This window comes from Haliotis rubra, unplaced genomic scaffold (genome assembly GCF_003918875.1).
Source record: "Haliotis rubra isolate DU_JTF1 unplaced genomic scaffold, ASM391887v1 Scf699, whole genome shotgun sequence".
NCBI lineage: Eukaryota > Metazoa > Mollusca > Gastropoda > Lepetellida > Haliotidae > Haliotis > Haliotis rubra.
Genome location: NW_025767411.1, coordinates 300,481 through 320,689, shown reverse-complemented (window position 1 = coordinate 320,689; position 20,209 = coordinate 300,481). Strand labels below are relative to the sequence as shown.

General features: G+C 40.6%; 1 protein-coding gene across 6 annotated transcripts in view; it reads left to right on the top strand.

Moving 5' to 3' along the window:
- The window catches only part of LOC124258565, a 245,541-nt gene that overhangs the window by 38,079 nt on the left and 187,253 nt on the right, over positions 1-20,209 (top strand). For 5 of the 6 annotated variants that reach the window (XM_046692629.1, XM_046692625.1, XM_046692631.1 and 2 more), the window contains exon 3: positions 11,058-11,077. The exons of the other annotated variant lie outside the window; for it this stretch is intronic. In XM_046692629.1, the coding sequence (XP_046548585.1) occupies positions 11,058-11,077 (20 nt within the window). The remainder of the gene's footprint in view (positions 1-11,057; positions 11,078-20,209) is intronic. 6 annotated transcript variants of the gene reach the window in all.

The window sequence follows — 20,209 nt, the reverse complement described above, 5'->3', positions numbered from 1 at the left end:
TTTCTTTTTGTAAGCACCAATCTGTAGATAATTGAATGGGGAACATTTTTGCTTCACATTATTATTATGTAAAAGTCGATAATTACGCCACAATTACGCCACAAACAGAGAGGGACATTAGGATTTTCGCATTATTTCAGTTGGAAGAACTAACTGAAGGAAGCGGCGAGTGTTGCTATAGTTAGTTAGTTAACTCATCTCACAGGAAGCGCCAGTAAAAATCTAGCAACACTCGCCGCTTCCTGGTATTCCAGTGCCCACAGAAATAGTTCCCTCTTTAACAGGCCGTAACTCCGTTGTTCTTAGGTCTACATTCAAAAGAATTAGTGTTCTGGAATTGCCAGGATGTGATCTCTCCAGCAGTTTGTTTACCAGCCTCACTGTGAGAAGAATACACTTGACTTTTTGACCACGACAAAGTCTGCAACATTTACCAGTAATCTCTCTTATAGTATATGCGTCCTATAAAGAGACTACCACTGCAAAACGTGGTCCACGTGCAGATATGGGAGACGATGTGAATTTCACCGACAGATGTAATTGACAATGACAAGGAGCTGTCAAATCTTTGCTGAAACGTCATTCAATGCCGAAAGAAATACTTGCCCTTGAATTGGCCTTTACATTAAATCGGCATTATCCTAGCCATACAGCGTCGATACAAGTTTGCATTAATAAACATTGTAAGTACAGAGTCAGATATGAGTTTTATTTCAAATTGTTTTTGAATGGGTGTTTAACAAATGCACTATATGCACACATACATCTATGGTTGTTTCACTAGTGCAGTATATGCACATACGTGTATGCGTCAGATAGCTAGGATCACGGCAATTCCAGAACACTAATCGTTTGGACCGTAGAACCAAGGACGGCGGAGCTACGCGCTGTTAAAGAGAGATCTATACCTTCTATGGGAACTACTTAAAAGGTACATCACCCCGCGACCCCGGCTGCATTTCACCGATCCGCTCGCGTGTCGAAAACGTGTTCTGCCCGCGTTTTGGACGCTTTCTAGCACTTCAATACACTTCAAACACCCGTAACTCCGAGAGTTAAAATTGACGGTCCAGCTGGCGTCCAAAGAAACGGTACAAGTAAAGGTAGCCACGGGGAGTGTATGGGGAGGTCTGAAGACCATCAGTATTGCCCAGGAGGCAATCCTAGTTATTATTATTATTATTATAATTGATCCAATACTTCCAAATCTCTTGTACAGATGCAACTATTTTGCCTGGACGGGTCAAGTCGCTAAAACGTACCGTTTGGCAGTTATTTTGTTTTCAGTTTTTGGCCATGCATTTCAGCAGTTTTCTGAGTAGTTTGTTCCCAAAGTGCCAGTATGAGAGATGATGTCTTGGTGATTCCAGAACACTAATTGTTTTGACCGTAGACCCAAGAAAAACTGAGATACAGACTTTTAAAGAGGGAACTATTTTTTCTCCGGAACTTCTTAAAAGGTACATCACCCCCGCGACCCCGGCTGTATTTGGAAGATCCGCTCGCCTGTCAAAAAACGTGTTCTGGCTCCGTTTGGACGATGATTTCTAGCCCTCAGGTACAATAGATAGAACTAAAGGATAGAATCAAGGAGCCCTCATCGTTGCCTGCAACAATATTTTATTATATTATAGATCCATACAATTAGAAATTAAAAGTCTGTTGTCGAAGAACAATAAAACCACTAGTATATCACAGATATTAAAGTAAAACTAGCTATCAGAAAACTATATTATTAAATAGAACAATACAAATATAAATGGGCTATGGGTTGCCAACAACTTACTGAAGGTAGATCCATGCTAGAGACCATGGGGACTTACAGTGCCTTTGCTACCTGCATGAACCCAAGCTGGAATTAAACCATCCCTTCAGCTATTAGCAAGTTTAGATAACCTTGCAATAAATTAAAATAACACATACACTACGATTAAAACTAGTAGTAGGTTTAAATCTACTTTGAAAGCTTTGAGTCTTACGTACCCTCTCAGAGGGGCAATATTTGTACACTACTTTAACAGCCACTAACAATCTCAGTTACGAATTTAACCTACCATTTATAAAATGCCATTATCTGTCTACGAAACATATTGGTAAAAAGTTATGTATTATTTTCAATTTCTTCTCGAAACAATAATTATTAAATGATCATTTACAACTAAATCTCCCACTTCTTCTGCATCAGATCGGGGATGTAATGACTGCTTTATAATCAGATAATAGCATCAGAAGTGGTGTCACAGATTTGTTGAGTAACCTGAAATGCCGACGTGGCTGTTTAACAGAAGAGGATGTCAAATTGGCCAGTAGGAAGATCATTTTATAATTCGATAATTTCAATTAAAAGTGAATGTTTGCAAGAAAGATTTTAATAGCCTGAAGACAAGAAAGAGAGTATGCAAAGATGCTATTTTGATTGTATTAAGGGTGTCTTAAATATATATTTTAGACGTTAGCTTCGGCTGTGAAACTTGCGCTGTGATCTGGTAATCTAGAAGATATTGTTCTTAATCCAATGAAAGTGGCACAAGCCACTACCCCACCATCCTTGTACCCATCTCTAAATAAAGATTTATGTGAGGAGTATATAATTCAACTATTTCAATTAGAAGTGGATGTTTGCAAGAAAGATACTTTATAGCACGAAGAGAGTCTGAAAAAAATATACACTAGCCACATAAAGAAACTGTGCATTGTCAAAAATATTATCCCAGTTGATAAGTACGATAACAATGTCAAAGGTACATATAAACTTTAATGGAGGGATCATGAGACTATAACAAGTCGAGAGAATTTCAATTGAAAAGTCAATCACAATGACATAACGAGTCCACAAGCGGGACAGGGGTCAAATGACCATGTCACAAGCACAATAACGGGTATGTCCACCATCGGCATTGAGAACAGCAGTGCATCGACGACGCATAGAGCCTATCAAACGTGCAAGGAAGGCTTGTGGGATGTCACGCCAGATTCTCTCAAGTTCTGTTGCAAGGTCAAGGACGTTATCTGGCGGATGAGGAAGACGGCGTAGACGTCGAACCATCTCGTCCCAAACATGCTCTATCGGGGAGAGATCCGGTGAATTTGCAGGCCAAGGCAGTAAGTCAACGTTGTGGTGTTGCAAGAAATCCATAGCAACCCTTGCCGTATGAGGGCGGGCATTGTCCTGTTGGATTGTTAACCCAGGGCCATGACGTTGCAGAAAAGGAATTGCCACAGGTTGAAGAATCTGATCCCTGTAGCCCACACCAGTTAAGTTGCCCTGAACAATCACCAAAGGAGTTCTTTTGCGTGCTGTTATTCCCCCCCAATCATCACGGAACCACCACCAAAGCGATTTCTCTCCAAGACACAGGCCTGTGAATAACGTTCCCCCAGGCGACTTTTGGCACGTTGACGTCCATCACTATGGACATCGGTAAAAACAACATTTCTCCACCAAAACAAGGGTCTGCAGACATGATTTTGGCACCACATTCGGCGAGCTTGTCGATGACGTTGTGTCAGGATAGGCCGTATGGCGGGACGTCGTGGTCCGATCCCGTGATAACGTAAACGTTGTCGAACTGTGTTGGGGTGGATACGGCGAAGTCTCAAACCTGTGGCGAAGATGGGTCACCCATATCCATCTGTCCTGTCTTGGCGTTGTTACACGTTGACGTCCAGAACGTGGACGATCGATGATGTCATTTGTGTTCTGGTAGCGTCTCACCAGTGCAGAAATGGTGTTCCGGTGGCAGTGCAGCCACTTGTCGTTGAGACATTCCCCCACGGACCACCCCAATGGCCTCATGACGTTGTGCAGACGAGAGCCTTGGCATGCTATGCGTTTCAATAGCCGTTTAATTTTTTTAACGATCGCAAGGGCAGGGGTTGAGCTTTCCAAAGTGACAGTATTGTGTGGCATTCATTTGCTATGTTTCTCTTTCCCGGAATGCACGTGCAACAACGTATTGCACGTCTCAAGGACTAACCCTCTGACGTCACGGAAAGTGGCACGTGCTTGCATGTTGGATACATGTCACTAATCTCTGAGTTTAAATCCTTATGTGTCTACACAGGTTTGATAAATTTAGATTTTCAATTTTTGTATGCACAGTTTCTTTATGTGCCTAGTATAGTTATGTCATGATTGGCGTTTACTTAGCTTGAAAGTACGCCGTTTTAGGATTTAAAACTATATATTTATCGATTTTGTGGACCATAGGATGGCCACGGCAATATCAAACGTGCAAGGAAGGCTTGTCTAATAATAATGGTCTGCTTTTTTTCCCTGCCTTCATAGCCTGTTTGCATACATCTGTTAACCATGGTTTTTGTACCTGAGTGACTGAGTGAGTGAGTTACTATTTAAAGTCACATCGGCAATATTTCAGCAATATCGTGACTAAAAACAAGTAATAATTTTCGTACGTGAGGGATTGAAGAGGATTTTGGGGTACACTCGTGAGCTATGTTATTTAGTTCATCTGAAAAACACTCTATGGCATCAGGAATATCATTAAAAAGTTCAGGTTTGAGTTTGTCAGCACAGAGACTTTCATATAAAGGCCAGTTAGTCTTTATAAAATTCCATCTTGATGATGTAGGAACATCAGATGGAATCACGAATGTAGTATTGTTGGGAAATGGTCACTTCCAGTCATCGTCGACTGGCCATTCGAATTCACCCAATAGGTTAGAGTCAGTAACAGATAAATCAAGAGCTGAAAAAGTAAATAAGTATTTGCACCGTCATTATAAATGCATAAGTTATTATTTGAAATTAAATCCTCCAGTAATTTACTTTTGGCGTCTGTATTAGGACCACCTCAGAGTGAGTTGTCGCCATTTAAATCCCCCATGATTAAATAGGGTTTAGGTATTTGATCATAGAGAGCGTGTCAGAAGTTGAACAGCTGGTGAAGGCGGGATGTACAAAGAACACAAAGTAAAAGCCTGTAATGTAAGTCGAACTGCAATGACTTGAAGATTCGTTTTAAGTGGAACAGAGCTATGAATAACATTGTTATTGATTAATGATCCACCAGAAGCCTTATCGCCCCTGACCTAGCTCAAACTTATTTGTCTGTTTCAGGTAGGTATCTTGTATGCAAAACGCTGGGGTTCAAAATCTTGGACTAATAAATGTAAATCGGTGGCCTCGTCTGGCTTTCAACAGATAGCAATGTAGGAGCAGAAGTCATCGCCCACGTGTAGTCGGTCTGACCTCCTGCTGAATTGCAAACAAGAAAACAAAGTCATCAATATCCCCCGCAATGGCAAAATACTCTTCATGATTATATCTACGAGTTATGATTATGTCAAATATTTAGGTGTGTATATAGAAAAGTGGAAGGAGAGTATTGAAAGGTTTTTAAAGTTCTGCTCCAGAAAGGAGCACTATCACCAATTTCAGTCTAAATCAAACGTGTTGCCATGGAAATGCCAAAACTATTTTATTGAGAAATCCAAAACTACCAAAAGGCACCAGTACACCACCAGACCAATCTATGTGCCAAGTTTGGTGAAGAAATATTGAACGGTTTTAGAGTTCTGCTCCGGAAAAGACAAATGTGCACCGGATGGACGGACGGAGTCCATTTTAATACCCCCCGCAAAACGCGTTGCTAGGGATAAAAACATGTTAAGGTTTGGTGACCGGAAGAGACGCAGAAACAGTAGCAGAGTAAGTCGGGTGCGATTGTTCTTTACTTCTACAAATGAAATGTTGCAATTGCTTTCGTGGTTCACCCGCGATATCTTAGATTGAAGTTTCCAAGTAGTCCATTCCTTGGAGGAGGAGGGATGACAACCAGAACAAGTAACACATACGGGAGGTTTGTCACAAAGGTTAGCATTTTCGCATGATCCTGCACACCAATGGTAAGCAGCTTGATTATGGCACGATTTAGAGTGAGTGGTCGTAGTTTTTGGCCAGTAGAGCATCTCAAGGGATTAGGGATAAAAGTATCCCAACCTCAAGTTGCAATACCCAGCTGTCAAAGATTTTGAATACATGGAAAGGCAGAAAGTAAACAGATACATGTTGGATTTTGTGACTTTATCAATCTTTTTTACTCATTGTGAGCACAATTCTTTCACGATTCTTTCCTTTGTCTTATCAGAAAGGCAACGTCCAATGTTAAGTGATCTGTGATCTGATCAACAGAGACATTTGCTAAGATTTGGGTGAGAGTAGGATCTGCGCTTGGATCTGTTTCTCGCTCACAATTAACAGAGAACACGATCGCAGCTTCTTAATTCCCTCTACCTCACCAGCTAGCCCTTCTTAACCATTTGGTACGGCAAATGGATTTAACCTTAGAGGCCCACCATCAGGTGCTGACATGACAACGAAAACTGTCCAGTGTTGATGAGAGCCACAGGAGCCTCATCTCCGACGAGAACGAATCATCGGACTCGTGGGAACGTGTTTAGTGGGGGAGCCATGGTAGAAATATATATGATTCGCCCTCCTAGCTCCCCACCCACCATGCGGTGTCAACATGGATGATCCATTTCCAAAAACTCTAATGGGTGCAAAAATACTTACCATGCACAGGGCTTGGCGTGACCAGCCGACTGATAGAACCGGGCCCATTCTCTTTTTAGCGGAATAACTATTTCAAAGTTTCGACAATGAAGAATTATCTTAGTATTTGTTCTGATTTAATTACAGTTTTTATCGGAAATTTTATGGCTGTACGAATGTTTATCAATATGTTTTGCATAGAAAGAGGGTTGAAGTATTGTTACCTGAGAGGGTATGTAAGACCACGTCTTTCAAAGTACATTTCTTCATACCACGTTTTTTTTATTGTCGAATATGTCTTGTTTACATGGGTAAAGAATTATTCGTCGATATCAGCTGATTTGATGGTATAAATCCAGCAGGTGTGAGTGAGTTGAAATTTAAAGTCACCTTGGCAATATTTCAGCCATATTGTGACTAAAACAATAACTATTTTATAATTTTATTGTATTAAATTTGTCACCAAAGTGAGTGAGTGAGTGGGTTAAGATTCATAGTTACATCAGCAATATTTCAGCCATATCGTGACTTTACAAAGATATGGATTCATAATAAACACAATTAAATTATAAAAAAATCTGTCGACGAAGGACAATACAAAAACTAGATTATCACAGACAGAGAATTAAAACTAGCATGTAACTGTAAAATGGAACAACCTTTATGGACAATACAACATAATAATTGGGCTGGAGGTAGGTAACCAAACCAGGGACCATGGGTACTTACAGTACCTTTGCTACCTGCATGGAACCTAGTTGGATTTACACAATATCCTCAGCCGCTGCTGATTTCAGACAATATAACCATAAATTATAAACACACATATTCGGTCCATGCAGGAAGCAAAAGTTCAGTAAGTCCTTATAGTCCTTGGTAAGGGGATCTACCTTCAGTTGTTGGCAGTCTATAGCTTATTTTATATTGTATTGCAATGTCACCTTAGTGACAACTGCTTCTTTTACTGTCAATTGTCAACAGTTATTCATATCATCTAAATCTTGTTTATATTAATATACACATTTCATAGTCACAATATGGCTGAAATACTGCCGACGTGTCTTTATATTTTCAATCACACATTCACAAACTCATATTTCAGACGTAGATATATGCATACAGGTTCGGAGTGACAAAGCCTCTCAACACAACAATATCAAAAAGGGGGACGACTTAGTTTATGTCGAACAATATTCGAAATACATGAAAAGGCAATAGTGGCACATGTGACCATTGCACATTTATATTTACATTAGTTGAAGAGTTACGGCTCAGAAACAAAGCACAGTGTTGTTCACACCGAGGTCCATACGTCGTGAAGTGGCACACAATTATTCTAGCCAATGTACACCGTGACACAAGTAATTATGGAATCCTGGAAGGGACATTGTCGCATTGTCGCCCTCTCAAATACAAGCAAAATGAGGCAAAATAAACGAAAAAGCGAATTGCGACAACGCGACACTTCGGCCATTTGTCGCATTGTCGCGATGTCGCATGTCGCGTTTTGAAAAATATTTTTTCTATTCCTCCAAAGGCGACACGCGACATAGCGACAATTTTCAAGGTCAAAATATGTTGCGTTGTCGCCCTACGTAAGATGTGTAAAAACAGCCTAAAAATTTACTAAAACGCGACAATGTTACTAGGCGACATTTTGATGAAATGTTGCGTTCACGGAATGTAGCGTGTCGCGCTTTGTTAAAATATTGAGTATAGTATGTATTATAACATATGACTACTACGCGACACGCGACAATGCGACAAAATATATGCATTCTAGCACGACTGATAAGCGTTTTAAAACCGAACTGTTTCGCGCGCAAGAACACAAGGCGCAAAGGGGCCTTTTTCCTGGAAATCGTTTGGAATCGTCCCGTTTAGGGACAGGTTGTGTAATGAACAAAATAAGACATTTTCAACAGCATAAATGCTATATTTTAGGAACCAGTATGCTTGTATTTTTAATTAGTAGCATACAGAAATACAAAAGTACAGGTTATACTGTGAGCAAGTACAATTATTTGATTTTTCTCAAGCGAATTATTGATCTCCCCTACTGTATGACAATCGACCCGCCCAAATGCAAGCCGTGAACTCGTTAAGTTTAGTCGCTTCTAACTTTATTCACGGAAATAATTGTTGATAACCACCCTACTATTCCCAATTTGGAAAAGACCTGACATGCCACGTTTTATGTGGGATACATGGACAGTGGAAGTGGAAGGACTGGGCATTACAGCCGGGACGGAAGCGGTCAGGTCAGACGTGTGGGCCAACGTCGACGTCAACACACGTAGATCTGGACCCGCTTTGAATATACTGCCGCTTTTGCGCTGCTGACGAATTTTCCAGCTTCGTAGTTTCTTCACTGGGATTAGGGTCAAGAAATACTTCTTCAAACCATTCGCTTTTTACTTCAAAAACACCAAAGATGCTGCCGAGATAGAAATTGCCGATGTCCGACATGTTTGTTCACAAACAATAGGGTCAACGAGTTCGTTGTATTCATACGCGGTGAATCGGTCACTTTAATTAGCGGTCCTATAAACTGTCATTTAAGTACGGTTTGGATGAACTCTCAGCCAATCAGAATCGAGTATCACACATTGTCGTGCTAGAATACGTTATAATACATACTATACTCAATATTTTAACAAAGCGCGACACGAGACAATGCGACAACGCGACATTTCATAAAATGTCGCGTTGTCGCATTGTCGCGTGTCGCGTTTTAGTAAATACGTTATAATACATACTATACTGAATACTTTAACGAAGCGCGCGGAATTAGTTACGGCGGAAATTAAAAACTATCACAAGCATGATTTCGATGTTTTTAAAGGGCTGACATACCCAGGGATCGAACTCAGAACAATATAAATGAACGTACATGCGGCCGTGAAGTCTGTGGGTTAAGAGTCGTTGGTTAATGGAATGGATGTATTCAAACTGGCCATTTTGCTGAAAATTATTATGATTGAGTAGATGTATGTTTGAAACGATACAAGTAGATGTGTATCGCCGGGTATAGTATCATTATCGATATATTGTGGATCATGGCATGTGGAGGATTAATTATATAGGATTCAAATAGAATTGAAAAACAGACATCACAACACATTATTGTAATGAAATACCTTGCTAATTTACCAAGCTCCCTAAACCTTGAGTGGAGTGGAGTGGAGTGGAGCGGAATGGAGGGAGGGAGGGAGGGTTGGTTTCTGGCACACCAAGGGTACGCGAATCTGCCAAGCGATTTCCCCGTTTTTAGTATCATAATGATAACAGTCCATTTGTATGGCGTTTTCCCAAGAAGAATATCGCGTTCAAAGCCGACCTAAACTGTCTTTGAGGTGCTGGATGGTTAAGTGATATTACCATTTCATTCTGCCTGGTATCCATCCACTGCTGGCTGAACAGAGGCAGATGTCGGACAAATTCATCAGCGTCGGACAGGACTATACCAAGAAACTCTGTCGGGAGCCAAACTGTCGAACATAGTGACCCATTCGAGGACTTCACCTGACGTTTCTGCCGATGTGGCCTGAATTTTAACAATATTTCAGTTTTTTCACAACCGGTGAGCTTGATATCGGTTAAATGTCCAAAGTGAGTGAGTGAGTGAGTTTAGTTTTACGCCGCACTCAGCAATATTCCAGCTATATGGCGGAGGTCTGTAACTAATCGAGTCTGGACCAGACAATCCAGTGATCAACAGCATGAGCATCGATCTGCACAATTCGGAACCGATGACTTGTGTCAACCAAGTCAGCGAGCCTGACCACCCGATTCCGTTAGTGTCCTCTTACGACAAGCATGGGTTACTGAAGGCACATTCTAACCCGGACCTTCACGGGTTCCAAAGTGATGAATGTGTATGGTGCTGGGATTCGAACCTATGATCATAGATTTCTGGTGTGACTAAGAGACACAACTCTGCGCAGCAAATTGCCCCGCTTGAATGACAGGGCCACCGTGTGCCGTCATTACAATGAATAGTAGCGCCTTCTCGGATTCCCTAAGTAATGGCACTGCCAATATGACAAAAAAGTGAGTGAGTTAATATTTAACGCCACATCGGCAATATTTCAGTCATATCGTGACGTGAACATATTTGACGTTGAAATGGAATACGTGCAATACTATAAAACCTGTCGTCAAGGTACAGTAAAACAGCTTGACTATCACAGTTAGAATAAAAACTAGCATGTTAAGTTAAAACTAATGGCACTGTTTGGACAATGCATTATATAAAAACGGACTAAAGATCTCAAACAACAGAAGGTAGGTCACCATACTGGCAATTTGAGCAATGTAGCCATAAATTAAAACTACAAACATTCTACGATTAAAACTATGGCAATGATCAATATACACTGAACGATGTGGTCTTAAGACATCACAAGAAAGGGCAGGAGAGATACACATTGCAAAAGAATTGTGGTTCGTAATCCCAATATGGAAAAACTATAGACCATATTCGACACATGCTTCCCGAATAAACACTGTGAACTAAAAATGCATTTTGTATTTACAGGATACAAGCACAAGGATATGGTATGTATTCATAATCCTTTTTTCCTGTTTTTTAAAATCTCTGTTTATGCAGTTCTTGAAAAAAAATAACATATAGATGGCCAAAACGTTAACGAGGCCCCAGAGGGAATAACTTTAAATTTACTAAAACAGGTGATAGTTACGAGGCACATAATATCTGCGTCGGGGGCCAGGGGCGTATCTAGCCAATTAATATGTGTTGGCAAAATGTTAAGAGTAATCCCTGCACCAAAGCTGATACCGTCACAAACCGTGCCTCGACTTCTTACGGCGCTTCTGGGGCATTGCACGACGTCCAGCAAGGCGACCGATTCTCCCGTCACAACATCGACAGCGACGCGTACATTGAGCAAGGCATAATGGAGATGGCCTGTGCGTCTGTGGGACCGTGTCTTGTTCACTGATGTGTCCAGGTTTATGTTAAACAGAGCTAATTGCCGAGCACGAATGTATCGTCGACATGGCGAGGCATCAGCGTTATGATCTGGGGTGGAATAACCACTACACATTACAGATTTGATCATCGTCGCCGGCAATCTGACTTGGCAACGGTATCGGGATGAGGTGCTTCAACCAACGGTTTTACCGGTCATCAGGCACCATGCACCAGGAGTGACGTGACAGCAGGACAACGCTAGACCACGTATACCGCCGGGATCGTTCAACATTTTCTGGCTCAGCACAATGTTGCCGTCTTACCCTGGCCAGCAAGATCCCCCATTCATGTCGGCTATCGAACATGTCCATGCGACGGAGGAGTGGTGCCTGTATCTACGGATCTGGTGGTCATACCCGGTATTAGACTGTGAACTGTGACACAATTCACATTGCCATTTTACTGTTTATAATCCAATAATAGGATAGGCATTCACAAGCCAGATGTCTATTCTGTACATTAAATGTATTTGACTTGCATTTTGTTTCTTATGTATTTATCTATGTCACTTTGAATGGCGTCACAATTTTTGTCGTTGAGTATATATTCCACCAAATTTAAACAAACATTTACATCCTTTCCATAGTAGTTTCAATTTGCCATAAAAAGTACATATTTCATGTTTTGATTATATAGTCTTTTGTAAGGAAAACATGTAAAAGGGCTTGGCTTTCACAGAAATATATGCCTTAAGGCATTATTTCTGTTAACTTTCATCATGCATTTAACATAAACGTATGTACATTCAAATGTAAATTACCTTTGAGGAAATGCACATGTACGTATGAGCGTTTCGTCATTCAGTTGTTATGATGGCCTGTTTCATCACGGGTTTTGCAGCTTCCCCCTTCGTTCAATGCGGCTAAATCTGGAGATGGGGGTATACTACTGGATTGACTTTCAATAGGAGGTTCAACAAAGTTATTTGAGCAAAATGTCACAAATGTTTCCCTGGATCTCAAAACGCCGAGGTTACGCCATATCATGCTCAGAGTTATATCCCTTTACATGAATGGGGACGCAAATCTTAAATCAGAGACGTTCTGGAAGCAAACATGTATTGCTTTAGGAACATGGGGTCGATTCTCCTGATATCTATTTTTTTTAAAATAAATTAGGGCAAGATTACAGAATACCGGATACCTATCCGCCATATATTTTTTGATTGCGCATTTATTTTTGCGCACTTCCGTTTTGTTTCCTTAGCAACGGCACGCCATGAATGAAGGCATGTTGAAGCAGCGTTCAATATTAAATATTAAATATTAAACAATATTAAAGCTAAAAAAAGGTAAGATAATGGGGGTAAAGGGGGTACCCCCCTTTATTTAAAAGCCTTACCTTACCAATCAAAAAACACTTACCATCAGAGTGTTCCAACACTGTAGAGTTCCTTTTCCCAGCGTGCATTTGAATAAAATTTCAACACACGATTACTTTTTACTCTGTTTACGTCAGTGAACGCTGTTAAAATCCCCAGTTTAGGTTTCCTAAACCGGAAGTAAGGTGAGGAATTCGATTTTAACCTTATTTTTTACCTTAAATTCTTATTTTTATTGGATCGCTCGAAGGCTCGCACTCTCTGTTTCTTCAATAAATAGGAGCCTCACGCGCACAATAGAATCAGAGACCATATACCGATATGGTCTCTGATAGAATGTATATAATTAGGTATCCGGTATTCTGTAAGTGTACCTAAATTAGTTATAACAGTGTATATTTATCATACGTGCATATCCATGCTTTTAGCAGTTTGGAATATGTGTTCACATGTAAACATTTCTTTTTTTAACAATTTTATTATTTCGTTTTTTTTATAGTTTTGCTTTTAGAAAACTAGGTTTAAGCAATTGTCTGTGTGCCTATACATGTAGCAGCTACGCCCCCGGACAAATTCCCGATAATTCACCACTGAAACAAATGCTAATACAGGAGGAAGTATATGTCATGTCCAGATTTATGTACGTTTCCTGACATGCCCTATATGGTATAGGGTGTATATTTCATATCGTGCTGCACCTTTGAAACATATGCTCATAGAATGTTGAATTTCAAAGCATGATTTCAAACTTTGATACCAGAGTAAATGCTTGAACTAAGTACGCCAAGCTGACAGACAGACAGTTTTTATTTAGTAAAGAGGCCTACGACCCATAATACAGGCAAATGACTTTGTATTTATTGCGCGCTCAGTTTGACTTTGCAGTTCTACATCCTGAAATTAATCAGTTTCTGCACATGACATAAGTATAGGCCAATATTGTATATAACTTCATCATTTTTGTTTTGCAAAAGATTTACAATTGAATAATAAATTCATATTTCTTTAGTGAACTTTGTTATGTATGTAGTTCTAAGTTTCTCATAGGCATTACAGATAAATAGTACATCCTATTCATTTTCTACATAAAAGGGACAGAGTCCTTTGTTATATTCCATTCGTATTTACCTGGCACATTTAACAGTAATAATAGAATTACTACATCTACAACTACAACTACAATATTGATATAGCAATTCTTAAATGCATTGAACTGACAACACAAACATCTTTCAACAGTTAATAAGGTTTTAAAATCCTTATAAAATATACATTTAGGAGATTCACTGATTGATGAATACCAAAAGTATTATAAGTTATCATACTAGCCTTAGCTACAACAGATACACAAAGTACTCCACATTTCCAATTTCTTGGCGTAGGCTAGCATAACCAAATAATGAATAAAGTACATAGTTCATTTGTAATGCGCATTTTGCTACACATAATACATGTTTGTAGCACCCAACATTGAAAGTCACACCACAGAGGATTAACGTAAGTTCATTTGGTACACTTCAACATGTAGAGTAGGCTTTTTGGAACCGATAAGTTTTCAAATATGATCTGAATGCTGACTTTGATGTTGCAGTTCTTAGAGTGTGGGGAAGGCTGTTCCATTCCTTTGCTGCAAAGAACACAAATGATCTTTGGTCATACCTGATCTTTGGCCATCCATATTGAAACTTTATGGGCCTAACGTTTGTTACCCAGGTATTATAACCTAAGGTATCTAATGATCTTAACATTAAATAACATTGATATGTGAGTTTATGTTGTGGCATATTGTAAAAGTCTACGCCAGAATTTAATCACTCCTGACATGTACAAATGTTGCAGTGGGAGTCTGCGACACTTGCCAAGAACTATACCATTTAATGTAATTTCTTTTACTCTTAAGCAATGTTTGGAAAATTTGATTGCACAGCCTCTATTATTTTGGAATGACAAGATTCCCACATTTCAGAGCCATAACAAAGAATAGGCACACTCACTGAATCGAAAATATTAAGTAAATTAGTACAAGCTATGTTACCAATTTTTCTCTGAAACCTATTTAAAGACATAATAGATATACAAGCCTGGGATGGAAGACGCGTCTGGGCCCCGACAAGCATGGACGTGAAAAGTAATTCAAAATACCTATAAAACGAAAGCGTTTCAACAGTATATCCAATACAATTATTTTGATCGTAATAGGTGCTGAAATTTTCAAATCTGTTCAAAGTTAAGTTCAGTTGGCAATAGGGTCATTTCCGGCAAGGAAACAACAGTAAATAAGAAGTATCAATGTATACTAGCCACATAAAGAAACTGTGCATTGTCAAAATATTATCCCAGTTGATAAGTACGATAACAATGTCAAAGGTACATATAAACTTTAATGGAGGGATCATGAGACTATAACAAGTCGGGAGAATTTCAATTGAAAAGTCAATCACAATGACGTCACGAATCCACAAGCGGGACAGGGGTCAAACGACCATGTCACAAGCTCAATAACGGGTATGTCCACCATCGGCATTGAGAACAGCAGTGCATCGACGACGCATAGAGCCTATCAAACGTGCAAGGAAGGCTTGTGGGATGTCACGCAAGATTCTCTCAAGTTCTGTTGCAAGGTCAAGGACGTTATCTGGCGGATGAGGAAGACGGCGTAGACGTCGAACCATCTCGTCCCAAACATGCTCTATCGGGGAGAGAGCCGGTGAATTTGCAGGCCAAGGCAGTAAGTCAACTTTATGACCCAACACTGCCGCTGTTACAGGTCATTGGCTCCCCTCCCTCTGCAAGGTATCTGCGTTCTGCTGTTTGTTTTGTTGACAGTTACATAGACAGATTCTTTAATACAAATGCATAAAATCGGTGATTTACAATGTGATTAGGTTGTCTGACAAAACATCCACTTGCACAGTTTGAGATCGATTGGGTCATTGGATGAAGAGATATTTACATAAAACCGGGTCCACATACATTTCATGCCAAACTATAGTTTACAATCAGATGCCCGCTCACGCGGGAAAACAGATCTTTCAGATTTCTCGCAACATAATGTGCATCCCTTGCAGTCGAAAAGTCCACACAGTCAAAGAATATGCTTGATGGTGAACACTTCATCGCATGAGACACACATGAGAGTCCATCGTCCATCCCCATCTGTTTTCAGCAGATAGTCATGAGTAAACCGACTATGGCCAATACGGCATCGTCGTGAAATTACCTCATTACGTCTTGACTGACAACCCAAGTAGGTATAACTAATTGTTGGCTTCAATTCATGAAGTTTATTTCTTCCATCTTGGGTGTCCCACATTTTTTGCACAAGGTCCCTTGTATAACTTTTGAATGTGGGTTTGAAGTCACTTTACGGGATCAGCAGTGGAGATAAGGGCTTGTCAAGAGCTGATTTAGCTTCAGAATCGGCCTTTGTGTTACTTGCTATGCCGACGTGACCCGGCAACCAGCACAGGACGATGTCACATTGCCAAGTAGAAAGATCGCTGTAAAGTTCTAAAATGTCCAGGATGATAGGGTGACTTGAAGTAACATTATGAAGTGCTTGAAGGCAAGACGGTGGATCTGTAAAAACGATGAAATGTTTGGAATGGTTCTGTTGTTTGATATAGGTCAGAGCTGAAAAGATAGCTTTGGCCTCAGCAGTGAAAATGGAGCTGTTGTCGGGAATTCTAGAGGAGACACCCTTGGATCAAATGACTGTAGCACTGGCAACTTAGCCATTATCTTTGGACCCGCCTGTGAAAATGGATCTATGGGTGTTATACTTAGAACGTTTGAGTTTGGTAAGGGTATGATCCACTTGTGGTTTCACCATCTGCCAGGGTGGTGAAGACAGGAGTCGGTAAGGTGCTATGATATCGAGATCAATTTTAGCTGCAGATATGTGTGGTTGAATTCTGATTCAAAGTGGTGGAAACAGGCTTGGTAGATTCGGATACAGGTTTTCATAGAGAGGGTTGAAAACACAATTGTATGCTGGATTGGACTCATTCGAACTAAACTTAGTTACTGCAGTGAAAGTTTAATGTGGCGTTGTTCAAAGAGAGGTTCGTTAGCCTCTGCATATAGACTGTCCAAGACAGAGCCTAAGGCCTTGGTGGTGGATAGAATCTAATTTTGCTAAATTGCTTTTGCATGCTCCATTATAAACAATGGAGCCGTAATCTAGTTTAGAGCGAACCAAGGATCTGTACAGGTGAAGGAGGGTAGTCTGATCCCCCACCCCACTCTGTATTTGAAACGACTTTTAGCAAGTCAAGAGCCTTCAAACACTTTGTCTTCAAATATTTTATGTGTGGTAAAATTGTCAAGTGGCTGTCGAATATGAGTCCAAGGAATTTGGCCTCTTCTACTACCTTGATAGGGGTACCATCTAAGGATAGGTCTGGATCCTTGTGTAGTTTATTTACGACAAAAGGGAATACCATTTGTTTTGGATTTTGAAAACTTAAAGCCATTTTCGTTGGCACATTTTTGGATTTTGTTAAGGCAGAGTTGTAGCTGCCTTTCTATTGCGTGCATGTTCTTACCACGACATGAAATATTGAAATCATCCCCGAAAAGGGACCCATCAACACATCAGTTCAAAACGTTAGTGAGGCTGTTAATTTTGATGCTAAAATGTGTGACAGACATGATGCTGCCTTGAGGGACTCCCTGGTCTTGGTGGAAATAATCAGACAATGTGGTACCCACCCGTACTTGAAATTGTCTGTTGTTTAAAAACTGAGATATTAACTGAGGTAATCTGCCCCTCAATACAAATTCATGTAAATCTTTTAAGATACCATGTTTCAACGTTACATCATATGCATTTTCCAAGTCGAAAAAGATAGATACAGTATGTTGTTTGCTGACAATGGATTTTTTTATAAATGATTCCAGACGCACCAGATTGTCAGTGGTACTTCAGTTCTTTCGGAAACCACATTGGAGGTCACTAAGGAGGTTATTGGTCTCCAAGTACTAGATTAATCGATTGTTGACCATGTGCTCCATGGTTTTACAAACACAGCTTGTTGGAGATATAGGACGGTAGTTCGAGGGATCGGTATGATCCCGGCCAGGCTTTGGTATAGGGATGATAATGGCATTGTGCCACGAAGGAGGAAAGTTTCCGGTTGTCCAAATGTCATCAAATATATTGAGTAGTGTTTCCAAACTTGAATCAGGGAGGTGTTTGAGAAGCTGATAATGATTACCATCAGCTCCTGCCGCAGTGCCGCGAGCCTGCCCCAGGGCAGTACATAGTTCATGGAGATAAAGTTTCATTGTAATCCTCTCCTTTATCCAGGTTAAAATTGACTCATTTCTTTTCTTGTTGGGTTTGGTATTTCTGGAACTGAGGATTATAATCTGAAGAGGAGGAGTGGTTTGCCAAAGTTTCGCCAAGTTTGTTTGCAATTTCAACTTTATTGGTTAAAAGGGAGTCACCATCTTTGAGATAGTGAACACCAGATTGGATCCTTTGCCCTTAATCGTTTGAATCATGTTCCACACCTTGGACATGGGTGTGCGGGATGTGATTTTTGACACATACATGTATTTCCTCCAAGATGTGCGTTTAGTTTGCTTAAAGGTACGTTTTGCCCTGCCATTGTCATTTTAACAGCATTTAGGTTATGCAGAGAAGGATGTTGTCTGAAATATTTTTCCGCCTTCTTCCTATTTTTTCAAGCTTGTTTGCAGTTTGCATCAAACAATGGCATGTAGGGCGTCTGAAAATAGTTCCATGGGATCAGGAACATTTCTGAAATTGTCAGGTTTAAGGTTTTCAGAACATAGGGTTTGGAATAATGGCCGATTGGCCTTAGTAAAATTCCACCTTGTTGAAGCTGGTTCATCTGTTGGATTGATAGGAGTAAGAATTGTTGGGAAGTGGTCACTTCCACAAAGGTCATCGGGGACCGACCATTCAAACTCGTTTAAAAGAATAGAATCTGTAAGTGATAGATCAAGTGCAGAGTATGTTCCAGTGCCAGGAGCAGGATGGAGATAAGTGTTTGATCCATCGTTCAAGATGCATAGATCATTATTTGAGAGAAAATCTTCAAGAACCTTCCCCTTGTGGTTTGTATCGGAACTCCCCCATAGGGGGTTATGGCCGTTCAAGTCGCCCATGATTAAGCAGGGTTTTGGGAGTTAGGTTAGAGTATCTGCCAGGCAGATAGTTGAGGAAGGAGGAAGGTAGAATGAACATAGTGTAAATCCTATGTTCAGCGTCATGCGGACAGCAACAGATTGTAGATTGGTGTTGAGTGGAACAGGGCTATGGAGGATGTCCTGCCTCACCAGGATAGAAGTGCCTCCTGTAGCTTTTACACCGGGAGGAGAAAAGGAGTGGTAGGAACTGTACCGAGGTATGTCAAATTTATCAGTCCCTTTTAGGTAGGTTTCTTGGAGACAAAACGCGGATGGTTTGAAGTCTTGAATCAATAGCTGTAATTTGTTAAAAGTATCCTTAAGTCCTCTGCAATTCCATTGAATTATGTTTTGTGGATTCATGGTGCTTCCACTGGTGACATGTCACGTGACCGTGAGAAAGCGTTTGATGAATTTCTATTGGTGTCATGTGGAGATGGAGTGACCTCCCTATCCAGAGGGCCAAAGGAGTTATGGACCTCGACGGGGACCTCTAAAGGAGAGGTGGCCTTTGGTTTTTTGTTTGGCAGTTGTTCAAGCTGCTTTAGTCTCTGAAGCCTCTTTTTTTCCTCCTCCCTCCCCTCCCCTCCCTTTCTTGGCGCGCAGTTTCTGTTTCTGGTTTTGGCATTTGTTCTGGTGTTTGTGATTCAGAAGATTTGACTTTTGGCTTTGGAGATGGAGTTGCTGAGATGGGCTGAGTTGTGTTGAGTTGAGTTGGCTGAGAAGACATGACCCACGTCAGGTCGGTCTGACATGAGATAGTTGCAATAGTGATAGAAGGACGGGAGACAGCAGAAGAGTAGGTGATGGTTGAAGGGGCTTCAGTTAAACTTGCAACCCTCTTCCTAGCTTCATGAAAGAGTACATTTTCTTTGTGCTTGATCTTTAGGATCTCGGATTCGCGTTGCCACACTGGACAAAACTTGGAAGAGGCCATATGGTTACCACCGCAGTTTGTGCACTTCACTATCTTAGTACTGTCATTGTCCTTATGCTTGTCACCGCAGCGGTAACAAACAGCAGAGGAAGGAAAGGGCTTGGGATCCATGTCCAAACTGACATACACCTCCACACCAATGCTACAATAACCAGCTCTAATCGAGTCAGGAATTTTTGCTTGCGAGAACGTAAAGAGATAGGTGTTTCTTGGTTGAACAACACCGTCCTTTTTGGAAGTGAATTGTTTACGGCTGTGACAGACTGCTGGGAGAGATCC